We start from the raw sequence: 19229 nt of genomic DNA, 5'->3' as shown, positions 1-19229 counted from the left end.
TCCTTAGTTGGGCATTTAAGAGTATACACCTCCTGTGAACTTGAAAGCATTTTTAGGAGTCAAACGTGCAAATGAAATGCACAAACTACTCTGACTTGGAAATGCGTATAACTTTAGGGGAGACAGTAAGGAAAGGGAGAAGGAAATTGACTGAGTAAAGCAGTGGGGTGAGTGAGAACATTGATGACAGGACTGCCTGATATACATGTTGGGTAGTGTCTTTTGCCATTGCATCAGGAAGGTATGTTATACAATACAGAAATGACCATTTCTGAATGTTTATGTGCAGAAAGCAAGGTAAAGGGCTGAGTTATGAATTATTTATTTAAATACAAAGTCATTAGGCAATGGTTACCCAGAGTATTTTACGTAAGCAGAAACTGAAAATCAGAAATGTTCGTGAAATTGTAAGCTGGCTGGGAATTTACAAATACTGTGAACATGAGGATGGGAGTTTACTAGACCTGACCTGATTCATATGATGAGCGCTGGAGATAATTTTGACTGGACATAAAGTGATGTTATTGTTTATCAATGCTGTAAACATTTATTGAATGCCTGTCATATATCAGACACTATCTTATATGCAGGAGATTGAAATTCATCAGCAAACAATACAGACCAAAATCTCTACCCTCAGATAGCTTACATTCTCATTACTTGAAAGAAACATATCAAGTACCATACAATTACACTGTTTTGTGACAATAAATGAAACCACAATTGCAAAGATTTTGACGGTGAGAGAAATCTAGCCTGGCTGACTTTTTCCTGCTTTTAGCCTCAAAGGTTGTCTGTCCTTTCTCACTCCTGTCTGTAGGCTAAGATAAGCAGGTGAAGATTTTAGTTTGTAGTTTAACATGGAAGCAAGGATGATAGTAGGCCTTCCCTGACTAACACCCTCCTTGCTCTGGGACTGAAAAGTAAGAAAGTCCCTGAGATTAGGATTATTCAAGGGGTCTGAATTCTGTTAAAATGTAGGATTATAGTGTCTATAATCCCTTACTGCCCAGGCGTCATGTGGCCAGAGACCCCTGGGCAGGAAGGGCCAAGATTTGTGACTTTCCCAATTACTTCTATAGGTAACACCTCTATTGTAGAACCTAAGATTTGTCTTTTGAGATGTTTTTCAGACTTGCATTCTAGCAGTGACTCATGACTCAAGTGGTCCTGTAACCCCCTCACTCCAAGGCAGACTCAGTGCGTGAGGACCGCTTCCCACTTTCCTATGATTGCCTCCTCAACCATTCGCTCCTGGCCACCAAACTATCTTTGAAAAACCATAACCTCAGCTGTCAGGGAAACTGATTTCAATGTTAACTTCAGTTCATCCCTGTGGCCAGCATCATGTTAATTACACTCTTTCTTTACTGCAATACCAGTCTCACTGAACTGGTTTTGTCTGTGCAGCAGGCAGGAAGAATCTATTGGGTGATTACATAAGCTTGGTAGTTGGGATGAAATGGCCGAATTCCTTGCATTTGAAAATCGCAGTTTACCAAAAATGACCAATGTGAAAAAGAAAACTGCCAGGTCAAACAATTGTTAAAGAAATCAAACCTATGTTTAAAAGCCTTCTCAAAAAGAAAACCCAAGATCCAGTTGGCTTCACTAGCAAAATTTTCTAAATGTTCAAAAAAGTTATAATACCTGAGGATAGAATCAGAAAATCACTTCCAGACTCCTTTCAGGAAAATGTAAGTTTGATGTAAAAGCTAACAAGGACAGTAGAGAAAAGTGAAATAACAGAGCCATCTCTACATGAACATGAAATACAGAAATTCTAAACAGATCTGCGAGACAGATGATAAATGTTGAAAAGCCATCGTAAGCAAGCATGGTTTATTTCAGAAATGCAAGGGTAGTTTAACATAAATTCATCTAATTTGTAATCATATAAATGAAGGAATAAAAATAATATGATTATGTTAATATTTAATAAAATTCAATATTTATGATTTAAAGAATAAAAGAAAACTCTTAACTAAGAATAGAAGAAACCTTCAACAATCTGACTTTAAAGAGAGGAAACTCCGGGAAGCCTACAGCAAACATTGGACTTAATGTTAAGGTAAAAATTAAAAAAAACAAACACACACTATCTCATCTAAGCCTTACAAATCCCCCCACTCCTCCTCTCCTCTTATACTCTTTTCCCACTTCACTTAGGGTATAGGCTGGGGTCCAGAAATAAAAAATGACACCTACAGTGGCCTCACTGTCTACTTCTTGCCCTTAAATCATGGGGTACGGAAGTATTTCCCCTGAGGAAATACTCAAGCCACTCATCCTGGAATGGCTCAGCGTGACCACGGTTAAATGAAGTTAGGACTGGGGTTAGGGTATCTGTTACTAAAATGTACGTTGGTTGTAGCCTGTGGTTTCTGCTTCATAACTACCATAGCTTTTGCTACAGTCCTATGTTATAATGTTGGGTATGTTAGGCCTCAGGAAACAGAATCTCTCTCCTCTCCTTCATCTACCCCAAATCAGGACTCGAATCTTCCCCTACCTTTCTAATTCTGGGTCTTAAGACTCTCCCCAGAGAGGGTCTCATACTGTGCACTGGGGGAAAGAATGCTGACATCATGAAGCTTCCATAAAAACCCAAGAGGACTGGATTTGGAGAACTTCATGATAGGTGAACACATGGAGGTTCCTGGAGGGTGGTGCACTCAGGGAGGGCATGGAACCTGTATATCCCTTCTCCCATCCCTTGCCCTGTGTGCCTCTTCACCCGGATTCTTTGTAGTATCTTGTATAATAAATCAGCAAGCTTAAATAAATGTTTTGCTGAGTTCCATGAGCCGCGCTATCCCTGAAGAGGGGGTGGTGGGAACCCCAAATTGAAGCCGGTTGGTCAGAAATTTCAGAAGCCTGGATTTGTGACTTGTGTCTCAACTGGAGGAGCAGCCTTTTGGAATGAGCCCTTACACCTGTGGGATCGGATACTAGCTCCAGGTAGATAGTGTTGGAATTTAATTGTACAACCAGCTGGTGTCTACTGCTTGGTTGTGGGGAAAACCTCCTACACATTTGTCTTCTCTTATGTTGATGATTGTGGTGGTGGTATGAGAGTAGAAGAAACGCAGGGTAGAAAGAGAGCTCAAAAGTACCCCCCACCTCACACTGCTTGTAACTCTGTCTCCTCAGGAGGTGAAGCGGGATTGGCGTTGCTGTTGCTGCTCTTGTCTAAGTCGGGGCCCTCACTCAGGGCCCTCTCCAAAGTAGTGGGCAAGGAGTGAATCAGTCTTTCTTGGACGTTACGACCCATGAAGACGTAGAGAATTGGGTTGAGACAGCTGTTAAAATAGGCCAAGGAACTTGCTGGGTTAACCAGGGCAACAATGATTTTGTATTTGCCATTGAACAGTATCTCTTTGAGCCAGACTGCTATCAGAATGCCAATTAGTTCAGAAGGGAACCAACAGATGAAGAAAGAAGCCACCACAGCAGTGAGGACCCGTAAGGGACGGCTGGATTTAATCATACGCTTCCTGTGAATTTTGGCGGCGATGATCCCATAGCAGACTGTGATGATGGACATGGGGATGCTGAAGCCGATAATGAAGTGGAGGATCACGTAGACCTTGACCATGGTAATGAACACGTTCAGATTCTCTGCAACAGTGTCAAACCAGAATGCCATGTTAAAGATACAGTATGTGTCCCCATTCTCAGTACTTGTAGTCCAGAAGATGAAATTTGGTAAGGTGAAGACTATGGCGACAATCCAGAGTCCCATGATCACTCTCTTGGCCAGACTCATGGTGCGGTGGTTCATGGCCCAGACTGGATGCAGGACACAAATACAGCGGTCCAGAGCAATGACAGTGATCAGGTAGACACTGACATAAAGGTTGATGTCTGCCATGACGTGAACTAACTTACATAGGAACTGGCCAAAAGGCCACTTTTCTCCCATGGCGACTGAGACCATGCGGAATGGCAGGATGGCACTGAAAGAGAAGTCAGCTAGGGCCAGGTTCAGGTAACAGACGGTGCTGACTGTGCGTTGCATCCGGAATCCAGCCACCCAGAGCACAAACCCATTGCCCAGGACCCCGAAGACAAAGCTGACTCCGTGGAGTAGCAATGAGAAGATCCACAGAATGGTGTAGCCATCAGGCTCAGGGAGCACCTTCTCAGATTCATTCAGAGGGATGGAGAAGTCGGTTTCCATCTTCTCACACCTGAAACATGAAACATTTCAGCAATGGCCATTTCTCAGCTGTAGAACCATCTTACAGTACAACTATTCATTCACTTTCACTATAGCGCCTCCCCCTACCAGGAGACCCACTCCAGTGGGCCTTGTCGATAGTCACAGCATGAAATTGGTACTCTCTTGGAGTTCCTTTGGGAAAGGATAGTTCTCCATATTCCCATCATTATTAAGACGCATTCCACCTATCAGGCCGATTACCAAGAGGATTAAAGGGCTCTGTCCAGCAGCAGAAATACTAAACTCAGAGCGTATGGACAATGGAGAATTGAGCAGAGGCTGCTTCGGTATCGTAAGGAAGGCACAAGACTCAGAGTCAGAAGGTTCACATCCGGTCTCCATCACTCAGTGCAAACATGCTGGCAAGCTCTGCAACTTCTTTTGGCCTCATGCTCTCCCAGTCTCTCAGCTCCTGTCCCTCCCCCTGTGAGGACCCTTAACCTCTTTTTTAGGTGATATTTAATTTAAAGTTCTAGGGTTTGGGTTGAGTTCATAGCTGAAGAGGATTTTGAACCATTACTGGTAATATGTAGACATATGTTATATGCGTGGTGGCCCATACCTATAATATCAGCACTTTAGGAGGTTGAGGCCGGCGGATCACTTGAGGTCAGGAGTTGGAGACCAGCCTGGCCAACATGGTGAAACCCCATCTCTACTAAAAATACAAACATCAGCCATGTTTGGTGGCGATAGCTATAACTCTAGCTACTTGGGAGGCTGAGGCAGGAGAACGGCTTGAACCCGGGAGGTGGCGGTTTTAGTGAGCCCAGATCGCACCACTGTGCTCCAGCCTGGGCAACAGAGCAAGACACCATCCTCCAAAAATAAATAAAGCCGAAATGTATTATATCCTGCAGATTCTGTGCTAGAAGAAGTGACCAAAGAGGGCTGTGTATCTACTTTCTCCCAACTGCTTTTCATTGTCTCTGCTTGATACAAAGTTCTCTGTTTGGGATGCAGTGAATTAGCATTCATGTTATTTATCTTCAAGGTCTGTGGGGTAAACAGAATGAGCATGAATATTTAGCTCATATTTGTGGTGTTCTTATCAGAGACTATTTACTGTGTTAATTGCTACATATGGGTTGTAGTTTGGTCTACATAATAGCTCGGCAGTGTTCATTATTTGCCGTTTCCATAAGAATGAATCAATATTGAGAGCAATTGTGAAATCTGCTGATCACTTAAATAGGAAATAGTAGACAAACATCTTTAGTTCAGCTTAGTCTGACTTCCAAGCCCTTTCTCTATGCAACAATTTTGACAAATATTGCTGGCAACGCCTCCTCCCCCAACAAAATAACTGTTCCTCATTTCTTCTCTGCAAATCAAATTGCAATTTTGTTCAGATACTCTTTGGAGAAGGTTTCCCTCCACCTTTGCGGGTATGTCTTGGTTTTCTAATTTGTACTAACTAGAATTCCTTTTGCTTTGCAAAGGATCGTTTATTGGTGGTCACATGACTAAATTCGGGGCAGTAACACTATGGGAAGATATCCTGAGGTGTTTCTGGGATCTATTTCCTTGCTTTTAAGAAACAAAGTCACAAAATTCTAGTCCCTGCTTCTGCAGCAGGTCACGTGGGAAGCTGTTGCCTCCAAGCCAACCCAAAGGTCTCTGTGACCCCTGCGCCTTTGCCACTTGTCCAAATTTGCTTATACCGTGGTCTGTGGGCTTTATCACAAACATCCAAGGTATTTGTTAAAATGCGTATTCACGAACCCCACCCCCACCCCCTCACCCTGCTAGAATCTCTCTGTCTAAAAACTACAAGGACTGTTTATGGCCATGAAAATCAGAGCTGGGCTATCCAGCCTCTCTGAAAGTAACAGCAGTTGTCTCGCACTTGTTCACCTCTAATACCAGTAATAACATTGTGGGGCAGCCATCATTACCCCTTTTTTGCCAGAGGGAATTCATGGGGTTTTAGTAGTTTTTTTCAGCAGCATGTCCAGCCAGTCCGTGGAGGCAGCGAGATTTGAAATTCAGGCTGAGCAACTTCAGAGCCACTACCTTTGCAGCTCTACAGTGCTGCATTCGAAAGGAGTTCCCCAAAGATTTCCAGGATATGGTCATACCCTGGTGTCATGATTTTTTTCCTTCTTTCCCTTTCTCTCTTCGTTTTCTTCCTGTCATTACCAGTCACTTTCACTGAGGTCTTTCATGGGACATTGTGTAATGTAGCTCAAGGTTTCTCAATCTTGGCACTACTGACATTTGGGGTTTCACCATTCTTTGTTGTGGGAGACTGTTCTGCACACAGTAGGATATTTAGCAGCACCCCTGGCCTCTATCCGCCAATGCTGGTAGCAACTTCCCCTTTAGGAGTGACAGCTGAAAGTGTCTATAGACCTTGTCAAAGGTCCTGGGGGAGGCAGAACTCCCCTAGTTGAGCATCACTGCTATAAAGAGCCCTGGGCTTTGGGATCCGTTAGCTCTACTCTCGTCTTTGGCACCTTGCCAATACGAGTTCTTGGTCAGCGACATCCCTCTGAGCCTCAGTTTTTTCCTCTGCAGAATGAGGACAGTTTTGTGGTGAAGTCTAACTTTGAGGTGAGGATTAAGTGAGATTAGACATGGATCTAGGCTAGACTGAGTGAGTCTATGACCAATGGGAGCTCTTGGTCCTCGCCAGGCTGTGTGCTGTGTCATGGGGCTCCATCCCAGGCCATGCATTATGAAGTTCAAGGTCAGGACAAGAAGGATGCTCACAGGAATGGTGGCTACGACTTAATGAACGTTACCCAGCGGGTAAATTGCCAAGAGCTTCTCCTTTAACCCTCGCAACTCTGCTCACAGCCTCTGTGGTTGGGGTGTATTAATATGTGTGAGCACTGAGCACACCCTGAGACATGGGGAATATTGACTAATCTTATAATTAGTACAACCATTGTACAGATGAGGAAGTTGACTTATATTGGTTACATTAATTATTTAAAGCCCCCAGTCAGAAAGGGGTAGAATCAGAGTTGGAGCTCCACTGGACTGATTTCAACAGAATTGTATAGTTAACCCTCTCCCATTCCCTAGTTCCTCAGCAGACTCAGATTTTCTCTACCCACTCTCCACATATCCTAGAAGGCATTCAGAAGGTATGATGTCTCAATAATGTCTAAGCCATTTGAAAATATTGACACAAGAGGGAAAGGTAAATGTCCAGTGACAGGCGGGGACAGGCCAACAAGACGAGGTTGTAAAAATTTGGATCCACCCTAGTTATAAAGTGGGGAAGAGAACCGTGGATCAGAGATTATGCCTCTACTGATTATGAGGGCTGCCGTTTGCTGCGGTCCCAATGTGTGTCAACCAATGTAGATTTTATTATTTCTAATTATAACATCCTTGTTTTGGGAAAATAGCATTCTTGTGTAATCCATAGGGAACCATGGCTCAGAGAGGGGAAGTGACTTGCTCAGTGTCACAGTTACTGAGAGGCACATCTGGATGTATGTTACAGGTTTCACATGGAAACTCAGCACTTCCTTTTAGCATCTGTGCTTCTCCAGCACGTGCGATTTCTCATGCCTTAAAATCACATTCAGCCCTTCTGCTTTATCCTCGAACTAACCAACTTCCTCTGCTGCTCCACTCTCAGCGAATGGCCTTGTCTGATGTTTTAATGAGAAAATGGCAACAGTTAGATGTGCATTTTTTAGCCCTTTCTCTCCTAACCCTCGATTTGCCTGCATTGTGAATAAAGACGACCTCTTCCCAGTGACCTCCCTCTTCACATTTGCTTTCTGTCCCACTTTCTCTCATCTTCCCAAGAACTTTCCCCTGGCGTTTGCTCTTCTGTTTTCCGCTGAAAACAAACCTTCAGGATTTTATTTCTGCTACATCATTCTTATTGTCACATAAACTTTATCCTATCCCTTCCCTTTAAAAGAAAACCCATCTTGGCCCATCCTTCTTTCTAAGCTTCAACCCTGTTTCTTTAAGAGAAGTGTTTTCTGGAAAGAGGACTCCTAGAACAACTTTAGGAATGGGGATCTCTAACTGCTTGCTTTTTTTTTCTCACCTCACCTATTCTGCTGAATGCATTTTATGTTGACCTCTGTCCTTAGCACTCCAGCTAATGCACTCTCCGAAGGATGCATGGGACCTGCAGGCTACCAAATCCAGTGGGCCTTTCTGAGTTTTTATCCTGATGTTCCAGAGACATAGGACCCACTGGATCTCTTTCTCCTTTTTCAAACACATTTTTTCCGTGCCGTAAGATGTATACACAGTCCACTCTTGGTTGTCTCTACAGCTCAATCGGCCACCTCTTTTCAGTCCAATTTACGGCGTTTTCTGCTCTCAATTTCTCTAAATTTAGGGTGTCCCATACTCTATAGGTGCTGTCATCCAATATCACAGCTTAAAGTAATGTCATCTCATCTGAATTATTAGCATTGGCCTCCTTTGGAGCTCTAGTCTCATATAATCAACTGACTTCTTGATGTCTCCCCGTGGGAGTCCCATGGACCCTCCACACCTAACATTGCCTGAACTAAACACTGATTGTCCCTTCCTCCCAAACCTGCCACTCTTCCAATATTCTGTAGCTACTTGGAGCTTAAATATTCAGTCATTAAAGCTCTAAATCTAGAACTCACCTTTCAGGTTCCTTACCACCCAATACAATCCAAATCCTATTTATTCTATCGACAGAACATGCTGAATGCACAGCCAGAGCCATCTTCATCTCCACCACCCACGTCCATGGCCCTGTCAGGCTGGGATATTTGCACAAACCTTGCAGATAGCTTACTCCTGGTCCTGCTGTTCCCTAAAGTCCAGACACAGAAAAAGTATATTTTGAAAGGAAAAATAAGACAATGGTGTTATTCTTCTCAGCACTCTTTTATGGCTTCCAAATTTCTAACTCATGCTTCTCAGGCGCCCTGGGATCTGTCTTGTGTATCTCTGTACCTCCTCTCTGCACTCTCACCTGACACACTGTGCCGGACACATGGTGGACTCCTTGATTCCTTGCCCATGCCAGCTCCTCACCTTCTCAGGGGTCTTGCTTTCTCTCTTCTTCTGCCTATTATGATCTTCCTCTTGAGCTTTTCACCTGGCTCTTTCTAAATATTTATATTTTTTAGCTTAAATATTTTGTCCTCAGAGATATCCTCTTGACGCATTTGCAAAACTCCTGCCCCAGGTCCAGCCTATCTCACCAGATGCTTTTCTTACTTGTTCATTTGTTTATTTATTTATTTTTTATCCTAAATGCTTTCTCCATTGACAGGCAAACTCCACAGCTAGCATCTTCTTTCAGTGCTACGTCTCTAGCATTGCACTGTCCAATAGAAACATAATGTGATCTGTAAACACAGGCCACATATGTGTATTATAATTTTCAAGTAGCTATGTGTAAACACAGTGGGAAACATTTGAGAAGTTACATCAATAATATATTTTGTTGAATCCTACATATCCAAAAGGATATTGACACATGTAATCAGAGTGAAAATTATTAATGAGATAACTGGCATTCTTTTTCCTACTAAGTCTTAGAAGACAATACATGCATTTTGTATCTGTAGCATACTTCAGGTTCAAAGAAAAATAGCAAACACTCCAAAGCTGTATTTGGCGAGCAAGCATCCCAACAATAATTGGCAATTTTTAAATTGCCAGACCCCAACTTACCAGCAGCTGAGTTCCTTTTCTTGTGGCCAGTTCCTGGCTTCCTGTTACGCAACACCAGCTCGAAGGATTTGTCAAAAGACGAAATTACAGCAAATGTAGCGTAAACTTTATGTCGGCTTTATTTGTAATTCTAGAGTTTGACAACACCTAATCCCTTAAAATAAAATGCATGTATTGAAGAGTAGAACAGAGAAGTTTGGTTTTATAGGGAGAGGAGGGCTAAAGAAAGCAGAAACAAAGAACAAAAAGCTGAATGGTCATTTTAAAGTTGCTTCTTCTGCACCGGGAATAGGGAAACAATAATGATAAAAAAAAAAACAAACCAGATGGACCGACATGGTTACTTAGGTTACCTCTCTTGTAAGCCTTAAAGCAGAGGCATTTTCATGCCTACTGAAAGTGACCTGTTTGGGAATTTGGCTATTTTCTCTTTCTCCCTCTTTATGATTTCTTGGAAAGCAGGATAAACAACTTAGTTTTTGGTTTGCTGGCACAGAACTTTCATCTGAGTGACTCTATTTTGGTTTTGTCTGTCGGGTGTAGTACAGCAGCTCAGTTTAAACCAACGATGTCCTATGATTTTTACATAATAGCCTTCAGCAGAGACTTTGCTGAAGGACAAGGGGAGGGACAGTGCAGCTGGAATCAATCCAGTGACAGAAACTCAGGGTGTCTTACCATTTCCAGAAGACACCTTGGAGATGTCATCAAACTGCTTGTCTTGAAAACCTATGTGTCTGAATGTTCCTTCACCTCTAACCTTCTGTGGGAGGCTGGAGTTCATCCCTCCAAATGACAAGAGTCAGGGAATCTCAGAGTCCAGGCCCTTTCCTTTTCAGAGATTCAGGAAAATGAAAGAAACAATTACCGAGCTGAGAAGAATGAGAGGAAAGGAATAAAGAAAGATGCACAATTATGCAAAAACCCACTTCTCTGTTTACACACGTACGTCTAACAGCATATGTGTGGGCTTTTTTCCAAACAGAGCAATTCTCCCATTCTCTGGAGACACCACTGTCTGTCCTCCTATTACAACTTCAGCCAGCGTCAGGTCGCACGCGTTAAAGGACTCACTCCCACAAGACTGTCCTCACTTGAGACACCAATCCAAGTCCCACCTGGCCACCTGTGCTTCTCACCGATGCGCTGTAAATCAGGGTTCCTATGACCCCCCTCCTTAGGTTTGATAATTTGCTAGGATGGCACACAGGACACAATAAATCACTTTGCTTTCATTTACTGGTTTATTCTAGAGAATACAGCTTAGGCAAGGCACAGTGGTTCGTGCCTGTAATCCCAGCACTTTGGGAGTCTGAGGCAGGTGCATCACTTGAGGCCAGGAGTTTGAGAAATGTCTGGTCAATGTGGCAAAACCCTGTCTCTATTAAAAATATAAAAATTAACCGCATGTGGTAGCACATGACTGTAATCCCAGCTACTGAGGAGGCTGAGGCATGAGAATCATTTGAACCCAGGAGACAGAGGTTGTAGTGAGCTGACATCATGCCACTGTATTCCAAGCCTAGACAACAGAGTGAGACTGTGTCTTAAAAAAAAAAAAAAGGAAACAAAAGAATACAGCTCAAAACTCATCAAATAAAATAGCTTCATAGGGCAAGTATACAGCAAGGACGAGGTTAGGGTGGTACTCTTTGTAAATCCCACATTCCTAAAGTCATGATTGCTTTTTTTTTTTTTTTCCGAGATGGAATCTCACTGTTGTTACCCAGGCTGGAGTGTAAAGGCGTAATCTCAGCTCACTGCAACCTCCGCCTCCTGGGTTCAGGCAATTCTCCTGCCTCAGCCTCCTGAGTAGCTGGGATTACAGGCGCGCACCACCATACCCAGCTAATTTTTGTATTTTTAGTAGAGACAGGGTTTCACCTTGTTGACCAGAATGGTCTCGATCTCTTGACCTCGTGATCCACCTGCCTCCGCCTCCCCAAGTGCTGGGATTACAGGCGTGAGCCCCCGAGCCCGGCCATGATTGCTTTATTGTAACTCACCTGCTTTGATGTGAATGTTTGTTTCTCCCCTCCCCAGATTTGTATGGGAAATTCTAATCTCCAAGGTGATGGTATTAAAAGGTGGTAGTTTTAGTAGGAGATTATATTATGATTGTTCTGCCCTCATAAGTAGGATGAGTGCCTTATAAGAGTCCTATACGCACTAGTCTATCCCTTCTACCACCTGAGGACTCATAGAAAGCACTGTCTGTGAGACTGTCACCAGATGTTGAATCTGCTAGCACCTTGACCTTAGGTTTTATAGCCTCCCAGAACTGTGAGCAATAAATTTATGTTGTGTGTGTGTGTTTGTTTTGAGACAGAGCATTACTCTGTCACCCATGCTGGAGCACAGTGGCATGATCTCGGCCCACTGCAACCTCCACCTCCAGGGTTCAATTAAGTTCCCTACCTCAGCCTCCCTGGTAGCTGGAACTACAAGTGTGCTACCATGCCCTGCTAATTTTTATATTCTTTGGTGGAAACAGGGTTTCATCATGTTGGCCAGGCTGGTCTTGAACTCCTAACCTCTGGTGATTCACCCGCCTCAGCCTCCCAAAGTGCTGATTTTACAGGCATGAGCCACCATGCCTGGCCTAAATTTATGTTGTTTACAAATTACCCTGGGTAATAAATTGTTGTAGTACCTTGAATAGACTAAGCAACAAATTAGTCTAAATGACCATAATGTGTGTATCAAGTGGATCTTCTTGGAGGAGGATGTCCTCAACGTAATGCTGTATCTGTGCTCATGGAGACTGCGAATGTCATTAAGCTCTTGTCTACAAAGCTTGTGTGTGATGACACAGCTATGAGGGTACCCCTAGGTAGCCTGGAAAGGTGTATTGTGTTTCTTCAGAGGTGGAGGCCACTGTAGCTGAGGGTCTGTAGAAATAAGCACTTAACAGAACATGCTAGCCAAATGAATGAGAACAAAATATGTACCAGTTCTTGATTGAATAGTATTAGCAATTTTTAATAATATTAGGTGTTGGGCCGGGCGCGGTGGCTCACGCCTGTAATCCCAGCACTTTGGGAGGCCGAGGCGGGTGGATCACGAGGTCAAGAGATCGAGACCATCCTGGTCAACATGGTGAAACCCCGTCTCTACTAAAAATACAAAAAATTAGCTGGGCATGGTGGCATGTGCCTGTAATCCCAGCTACTCAGGAGGCTGAGGCAGGAGAATTGCCAGAACCCAGGAGGCGGAGGTTGCGGTGAGCCGAGATCGCACCATTGCACTCCAGCCTGGGTAACAAGAGCGAAACTCTGTCTCAAAAAAAAAAAATTAATAATAATATTAGGTGTTATGTATGGGGTCCCTGATAGATGGGACTACCACCTTAATGCTTGTAGTCATCCATCATAAGGGACTCTATGATATTTTCTATTCTCAGATATGAGAATGGGAAGTACTTTGGGCTGTTAAATGGAGATGCAGCGTGGATAGTCACCATTTTATTGTGTTTTGCATAACAGAACTTAATTATAGAAGGCCATGTTTCACCCTGCATTGGGCCATATTAACTGTCTTAACTGAGGGACTAAGTGATCCCATTTTATCAAGCCGATCTCTAAGTGCCAACAACTTACTTTAATTTTAGTGTGTTATTTATTATGGATACCTCCAACATAGGCTATTTTAGGACAGTAGGTACGACTCTGGGTAATTTAGGCAAGGCTGTAGTTAAAGTGAGATACACTCATTTTTCAAAATGTTCTATGTAGTTGTCTTCTCAAGGCAGGCTGTGTAGATTTAGTGGGATCCTCATGTATAACTATAATTTGAACCGTAATATCAAGTCCATAAATTTTTGTCAATTTGAGCATTTTTGCTGTTGTCGAAGTTAAGTTAGTACCTATGTTGCTAACGAACAAAACCAAATCATGCCTTTTCATCCTTTTGTTATATAAATTTTTAGTATAAAAATTAATATATGAATTCCCGATCAAATCAAATTGTAAAATTTTTGTTTTGATGTGATTATGTATTAATGGACGTTATTCATCTATTTGTCATATTTTTACTTTAAAATATTGTATACATATATATATGATATATTTAATTTCCTTTTATCACCCCTCTTTTAGAAGTTTGTTCATAAATCAGGAAGTATTCTGGGGCTAGGATTATGTTTCCTAGACCTAGATTCTGCTCAGTACTTGAATTTGAAGCTCCTCTTTTTTTTTCCCCTTGGACTTGTGACTGTGGCGTAGAACTGGAAACTCTGTCCAGGATGACTGAGTCCTGTGCCTCATATGAGAAAATTAAGCTTGTGTTCAGACTGGATGCTGAGGCAACAGACGCTTGTAAGCATCCACTGCAGTGAGGAGGGGTGACGAATGCTGGGGCAGGCAGCTGTCAGCCTCGGCCAGAATTATGCCTTCGGATTCTCAAGATCCCTTCACACTCTTCTCCCAAACAGAGAAGTAGCTCCATCCTTCCCAAGGGTTATATTCCCAACATTTTATGTTGAAGTTTCTTTGTGGTATGTGTCCCGTAACTTAAAAGAATACTCAGCTTTGAAGCCCCAATATACCACGTTGCAATGAGAATTGGGAATCCACAATGGAAATTCCTAATGAGAAGAAGAAAAATGGGGAGAATGTAACAGGCACTGTTCTACTGCAATTAACCAAGGCCAGTGGGAAAGAAAGGTAAGAATCCCCTGCCCTGGCCGTGGAGGAAGTCTCAGCCCATCTGGAAGCCCTGGCTCTCCTATCTAGAGGTCACACACTGTCCTTCATGGCTCCTGACTTTCTCTCTTGCATTTTTATCTTGTTCCTTATTTTCTATGGCCATAACTTAGTTGGGCATTAAAGAATATACTTTTTTTTTTTTTTTTGAAATGGAAAGCATTTATAGGAGTCAAAAGTGAGAATAGAATGGGCAAACTGCTCTGCCTTGGAGATGCACAGAACTTTAGGGGAGACGGGAGGTAGAGGGAGAGGAAATGAGTAAGTAAAACATTGGGGTGAGTGAGAACGCTGATAACAGGACTGCCTTATATTCATGTTGAGTGGCGACTTTTTCCATTGCATCAGGAAAGTATGTTACACAATACAAAAACGACAGTTTCTGAGTGTTTATGTGGAAGAAGCAAGGTATAGGGCTGAGTTATGAGTTGATTTCTTTAAATACAAAGTCATTAGGCAGTGGTTAGTGAGAGTATTTTATTGAAGTGGAAACTCAAAATTTAAGGTGTTTATGAAAATGGAAGCCACCTGGGAATTTATAAATTCTGTGCACATGAGTATGAGAATTTAGTAGATACGACTTGGTTCATGTTATGAGGGCTGGAGATAATTTTAATTAGACAACAAGTGTTTTTCACTTAAATATCTAGATGACACTACTATTTATTGATTCATTAATTCAGTATTTATTGAGTGCCTACCACATGTCAGACACTGTTTTACACATGGGGGTGAGGATCCATCTGCAAACAATACAGACCAAGATCCCTGCCCTCAGATAGCTTACATTCTTCTTGTATGAAAAGAACCATATGAAGTTTCTATACAGTTGTTACCCCTCTTCGTGACAGTAAACTTCATAGTTCAGATGAAATGGCCAAATTTCTTAAAAATAATAGTTTACTAAAAGTGAAAGATATGAGGAAGAAAACTGAACAATCTAATAATTGTTAAATAAATTAAATCCATATTCACAATCCTTCTCTGAGAGAAAACCCAAGACCTAGTTGGCTTCATGTAAATGTTTTTAAAAAGTTTTTTTAGTAAACACTTTTTATAAATTTTGAGGCCAGGAACAGTGGCTCACTCCTGTTATCCCGGCACTTTGGAGCTGGAGGTGGGCAGATCACTTGAGGTCAGGAGTTCGAGGTCATCCTGGCCAACATGGTGAAACCCCGTCTCTACTTAAAATACCAAAAACTTAGCTAGGCATGGTGGCGCATGCCTGCAATCCCTGCTACTCGGGAGACTGAGGTATGAGAATCGCTTGAACCCAGGAGCCAGAGGTTGCAGTGAGCTGATACCAGGCCACAGCACTCTAGCCTGGGCAACAGAGTGAGACTCTGTCGCAAAAAATTTTTTTTCGAAAATTAAAAAAAAAAAATGTTAAAGTGTGACAGTGTTTAAAAAGATATAATACTACAGAAGAGAATCAGAAAATCACTTTCCAGTTCCATTGAGGAGACCATTATAAGTGGATGTAAAACCTAACAAGGACAGTAGAGAAAAGCGAAACAACAGCCATCTTTACATAAACGTAAATACAGAAATTCTAAACAAATTAGGGGATCAAGTAGAAATATATAAGATACATTATGAGCAAGCATGGTTCATTTCAGAAATGCAAGGGTAGCTTAACATTAAAGAATTCATCAATCTAACTTGTACTGTTGTAAATGAAAGAATAAATAATCATGTTAATATTGGCAGAAATTACATTTGATAAAATTTAGCATCCATTCATGATTTAAGCAATACAAGAAGAAAACTCATAAAAAGAATAGAGGACACCTTCAATAGTCTGATTAAAAGAGAAAGATACAAAAAGGTGACAGCAAACGTTATACTTAAGGGTAAAGTAATTAAGTTCTCCCTTTAATACATACTATCTCATCTAAGCCTTACAAATCCCCACCACTCTGTTTTTTTCCACTTCCACTTTCCCAAGGGTGAGGTCTAGAAATTAGAAATGACACTCACAATACCCTCATTTTCTATTTCTCATTCTGAAATCAGGGGCTGCAGAAGTATTTTTTCCTGATTAAAAACTTGATCCACTCATCCTTGAAAGGCTTAATAGGACTCAAGGGTAGATGAAGCTGGGATTGGCATGAGGGTGGGATGAGAAAGAGCTAAAAAACGTCCCTGACCCCCTCCTCACATTGCCTGTACCTCCACCTCTGCAGGAGGTGAAGCAGTGTTGGTAGCTCTGACCTTGGTCTGGGCTGAATCCTTGGTCAGGGCCCTCCCCAGAATGGCGGGCAGGGAGCGGATGGGTCTCTCTCAGAAGTTACGGCTCATGAAGACACAGAACGTGTGGTTGAGGCAGCCTCAGCAGCCCATCTACTGAAGTCATCCATCATAAGGCATCTTTATGACTTTTTTTTTTTTTTTATTTAGGAACACGAAGAACTTTTGGGTTACTAAGTGGAGATGCGGTGTTGATAACCATTCTTATTAATTAAGTTTTATATCATAAATTTTAATCCTTGAAGGTGCTGTTTCAACTTCTATTGGGCCATAATAAATTAACTGGGGGACTAAGGGGCCCCATTTGATCAAGCTGATCTGTAGGTGCCAAAAGTTTGCTTTAATATTAATTTGTTATTAATTGTGTCACAGAATCTATGTTCAATGTAGAATGTTTTAGAGCAATGAATGTATGACTATGGGAAATTTAATCAACGCTACAGTTAAAGTGAGGTCTCAATTTTCAAAATTTCAGTCAGCTTCTCAAGATTATGGGGTAGAGTAAGTAAATTTAATGGGATCCCTATGTATAGCTATAATTTGAGTCCCACTATTAAGTCCATAAGTTTTTGTCAATTTGTGTGGCTGGAGTGCAGTAGCACAATCTCAGCTCGCTGCAACCTCTACCTCCCAGGTTCAAGCACTTCTCCTGCCTCAGCGTCCCAAGTAGCTGGAATTACAGGGGCCTGCCACCATGCCCAGGTAATTTCTGTACTTTCAGTAGAGACGGGGTTTTACCGTGTTGGCCAAGCTGATCTCGAACTCCTGTCTCCGGTGATCTGCCCACGTCCGCCTCCCAAAGTGCTGGGATTACAGGCGTGAGCCACCTCGCCTGGCAGTTAATGGTCAAAGTTAAGTGAGAATCTGTGTTGTAGAGGAACAAAAGCCAATCAGTGTCCTTTTTGTGTTTTTGTTACATAAACTTTTACTACAAAAATTAAAACATGGATTTTGAATTTCCAGTCAAATCAATTTATAAAACCATTTCGATTTGGTTATATATTGTATATACATAATTTATCTATTATATATTTACCTTAAAATTTTGTATGCATATATAATGGATTTAATTTCCCTTTGTCCCCCCCCCCATATCTAGAAGTTTCTTCATAAATTAATAAGTAAGTAGGGCCAGCGTTATGTTTGCTAGACCTGGTTTTTGCTTAGCACTTAAACATTTCTCTCTTTAGGGCCGGGCGTGGTGGCTCACGCCTATAATCCCAGCACTTTGGGAGGCCAAGGCGGGTGGATCACGAGGTCGAGAGATTGAGACCATCCTGGTCAACATGGTGAAACCCCGTCTCTACTAAAAATACAAAAAAAATTAGCTGGGCATGGTGGCACGTGCCTGTAGTCCCAGCTACTCAGGAGGCTGAGGCAGGAGAATTGCCTGAACCCAGGAGGCGGAGGTTGTGGTGAGCCGAGATCGCACCATTGCACTCCAGCCTGGGTAACGAGTGAAACTCCATCTCAAAAAAAAAAATTCTCTCTTTTTCCTTGGACTTGTAACTTCCTAGAGCATTAGTCTCTCTGTAATTTTTTTCTATTTTCTTTTCTACCAATCAGTCTGTAGGGTCCAGCCCTACAGGGTCCCATGAGTCCCTCTCTGCTGGTGTGGAGATGAGAAACTGTAGAAATAAAAGACACAAGATACCAAGATAGAGAAAACAGAGTTTGGGCCCAGGGGTCCACTGTCCACCAAAGCGTCAAGTCCGGCAGTGGCCCCGAGTGTCTGGACGCTCTGACTTTTATTGAGTAGAAAGCAGAGGGAAGGGCAGGTAGGATGCGGTATTGGTGGTCAGTGATAGGGTCAGGTAAATCACGTGTCTTGGAGAGGGCCCAAGACTTTGAAGAAGCCGAGGCGAGAAAACCTAAGTCGTCAGTACTTTTTTCATACTTGTCAAGAAAGAACAAGGTCACTAAGATTTATGTTACTGTTACTAAGTCTTATCTTCAAAGAAAAAGAGGAACCAGGTGCAGAAGCGGAACTTGAAAGTAGACATGGAACGTGACGGCTGAAACACAGCACCACATAGAGACAATTAAGTCTCCGGATGTCTGTGGGTCCCCCTGACAGCTGTCAGGCTTACCGCAAGAGCTTGGGAGAGCAGAGTTTTCTCCTCACTCCTTCGAGGAAGGAGACGTCTTGGCCATCTTGGATATCTCCTTCCCTAGCTGGCTAAACAGTGGGTGCTTTCACAGCACTGACACTGACACAGCTGAGGCGCCCTCCAGCAGCCCTCATGCGGGTGCGACAGTGAGCTTAGAGCATCTTGCCTTAGGGTCACCTCTTTTCCAACGCCACTTCAGTCCTGTACTTCTTGACCTGAGACTTATTAGTAAGATTAAAGATTATATGATTCTATATATGTATGTATTTATGACTACATATGACTAGCTGTGTGATT

General features: G+C 42.4%; 2 protein-coding genes and 1 long non-coding RNA gene across 12 annotated transcripts in view; 2 read left to right on the top strand and 1 right to left on the bottom strand.

Moving 5' to 3' along the window:
• Positions 1-19229, top strand: part of ZNF577 (zinc finger protein 577) — a 109032-nt gene that overhangs the window by 31057 nt on the left and 58746 nt on the right. The window contains exon 6 of one of the 10 annotated variants that reach the window (XM_078361261.1): positions 10854-19206. The exons of the other annotated variants lie outside the window; for them this stretch is intronic. Within the exon in view, the coding sequence (XP_078217387.1) occupies positions 10854-10933 (80 nt within the window). The 3' untranslated portion in view covers positions 10934-19206. Of the gene's footprint in view, positions 1-10853; positions 19207-19229 lie in introns of those variants that run through there. 10 annotated transcript variants of the gene reach the window in all.
• Positions 1826-10044, bottom strand: FPR3 (formyl peptide receptor 3). The gene is made up of 2 exons (XM_002762443.6): positions 9869-10044; positions 1826-4193 (listed from the first exon to the last, which is right to left on the bottom strand). The coding sequence occupies exon 2, from the start codon at positions 4181-4183 to the stop codon at positions 3125-3127; it is 1059 nt and encodes a 352-aa protein (XP_002762489.1). The 5' UTR covers positions 4184-4193; positions 9869-10044; the 3' UTR covers positions 1826-3124.
• On the top strand, positions 1978-5077 carry LOC144580892 (uncharacterized). Its single transcript, XR_013531197.1, has 2 exons — positions 1978-2071; positions 3154-5077. It is a non-coding gene; the product is annotated as an uncharacterized LOC144580892 (long non-coding RNA).

The sequence above is a fragment of the Callithrix jacchus genome, chromosome 22 (genome assembly GCF_049354715.1).
Source record: "Callithrix jacchus isolate 240 chromosome 22, calJac240_pri, whole genome shotgun sequence".
In the NCBI taxonomy this organism is placed as follows: domain Eukaryota; kingdom Metazoa; phylum Chordata; class Mammalia; order Primates; family Cebidae; genus Callithrix; species Callithrix jacchus.
Note: the sequence above shows the minus strand (reverse complement) of the source record. Positions and strands in the feature narration are given on the sequence as shown.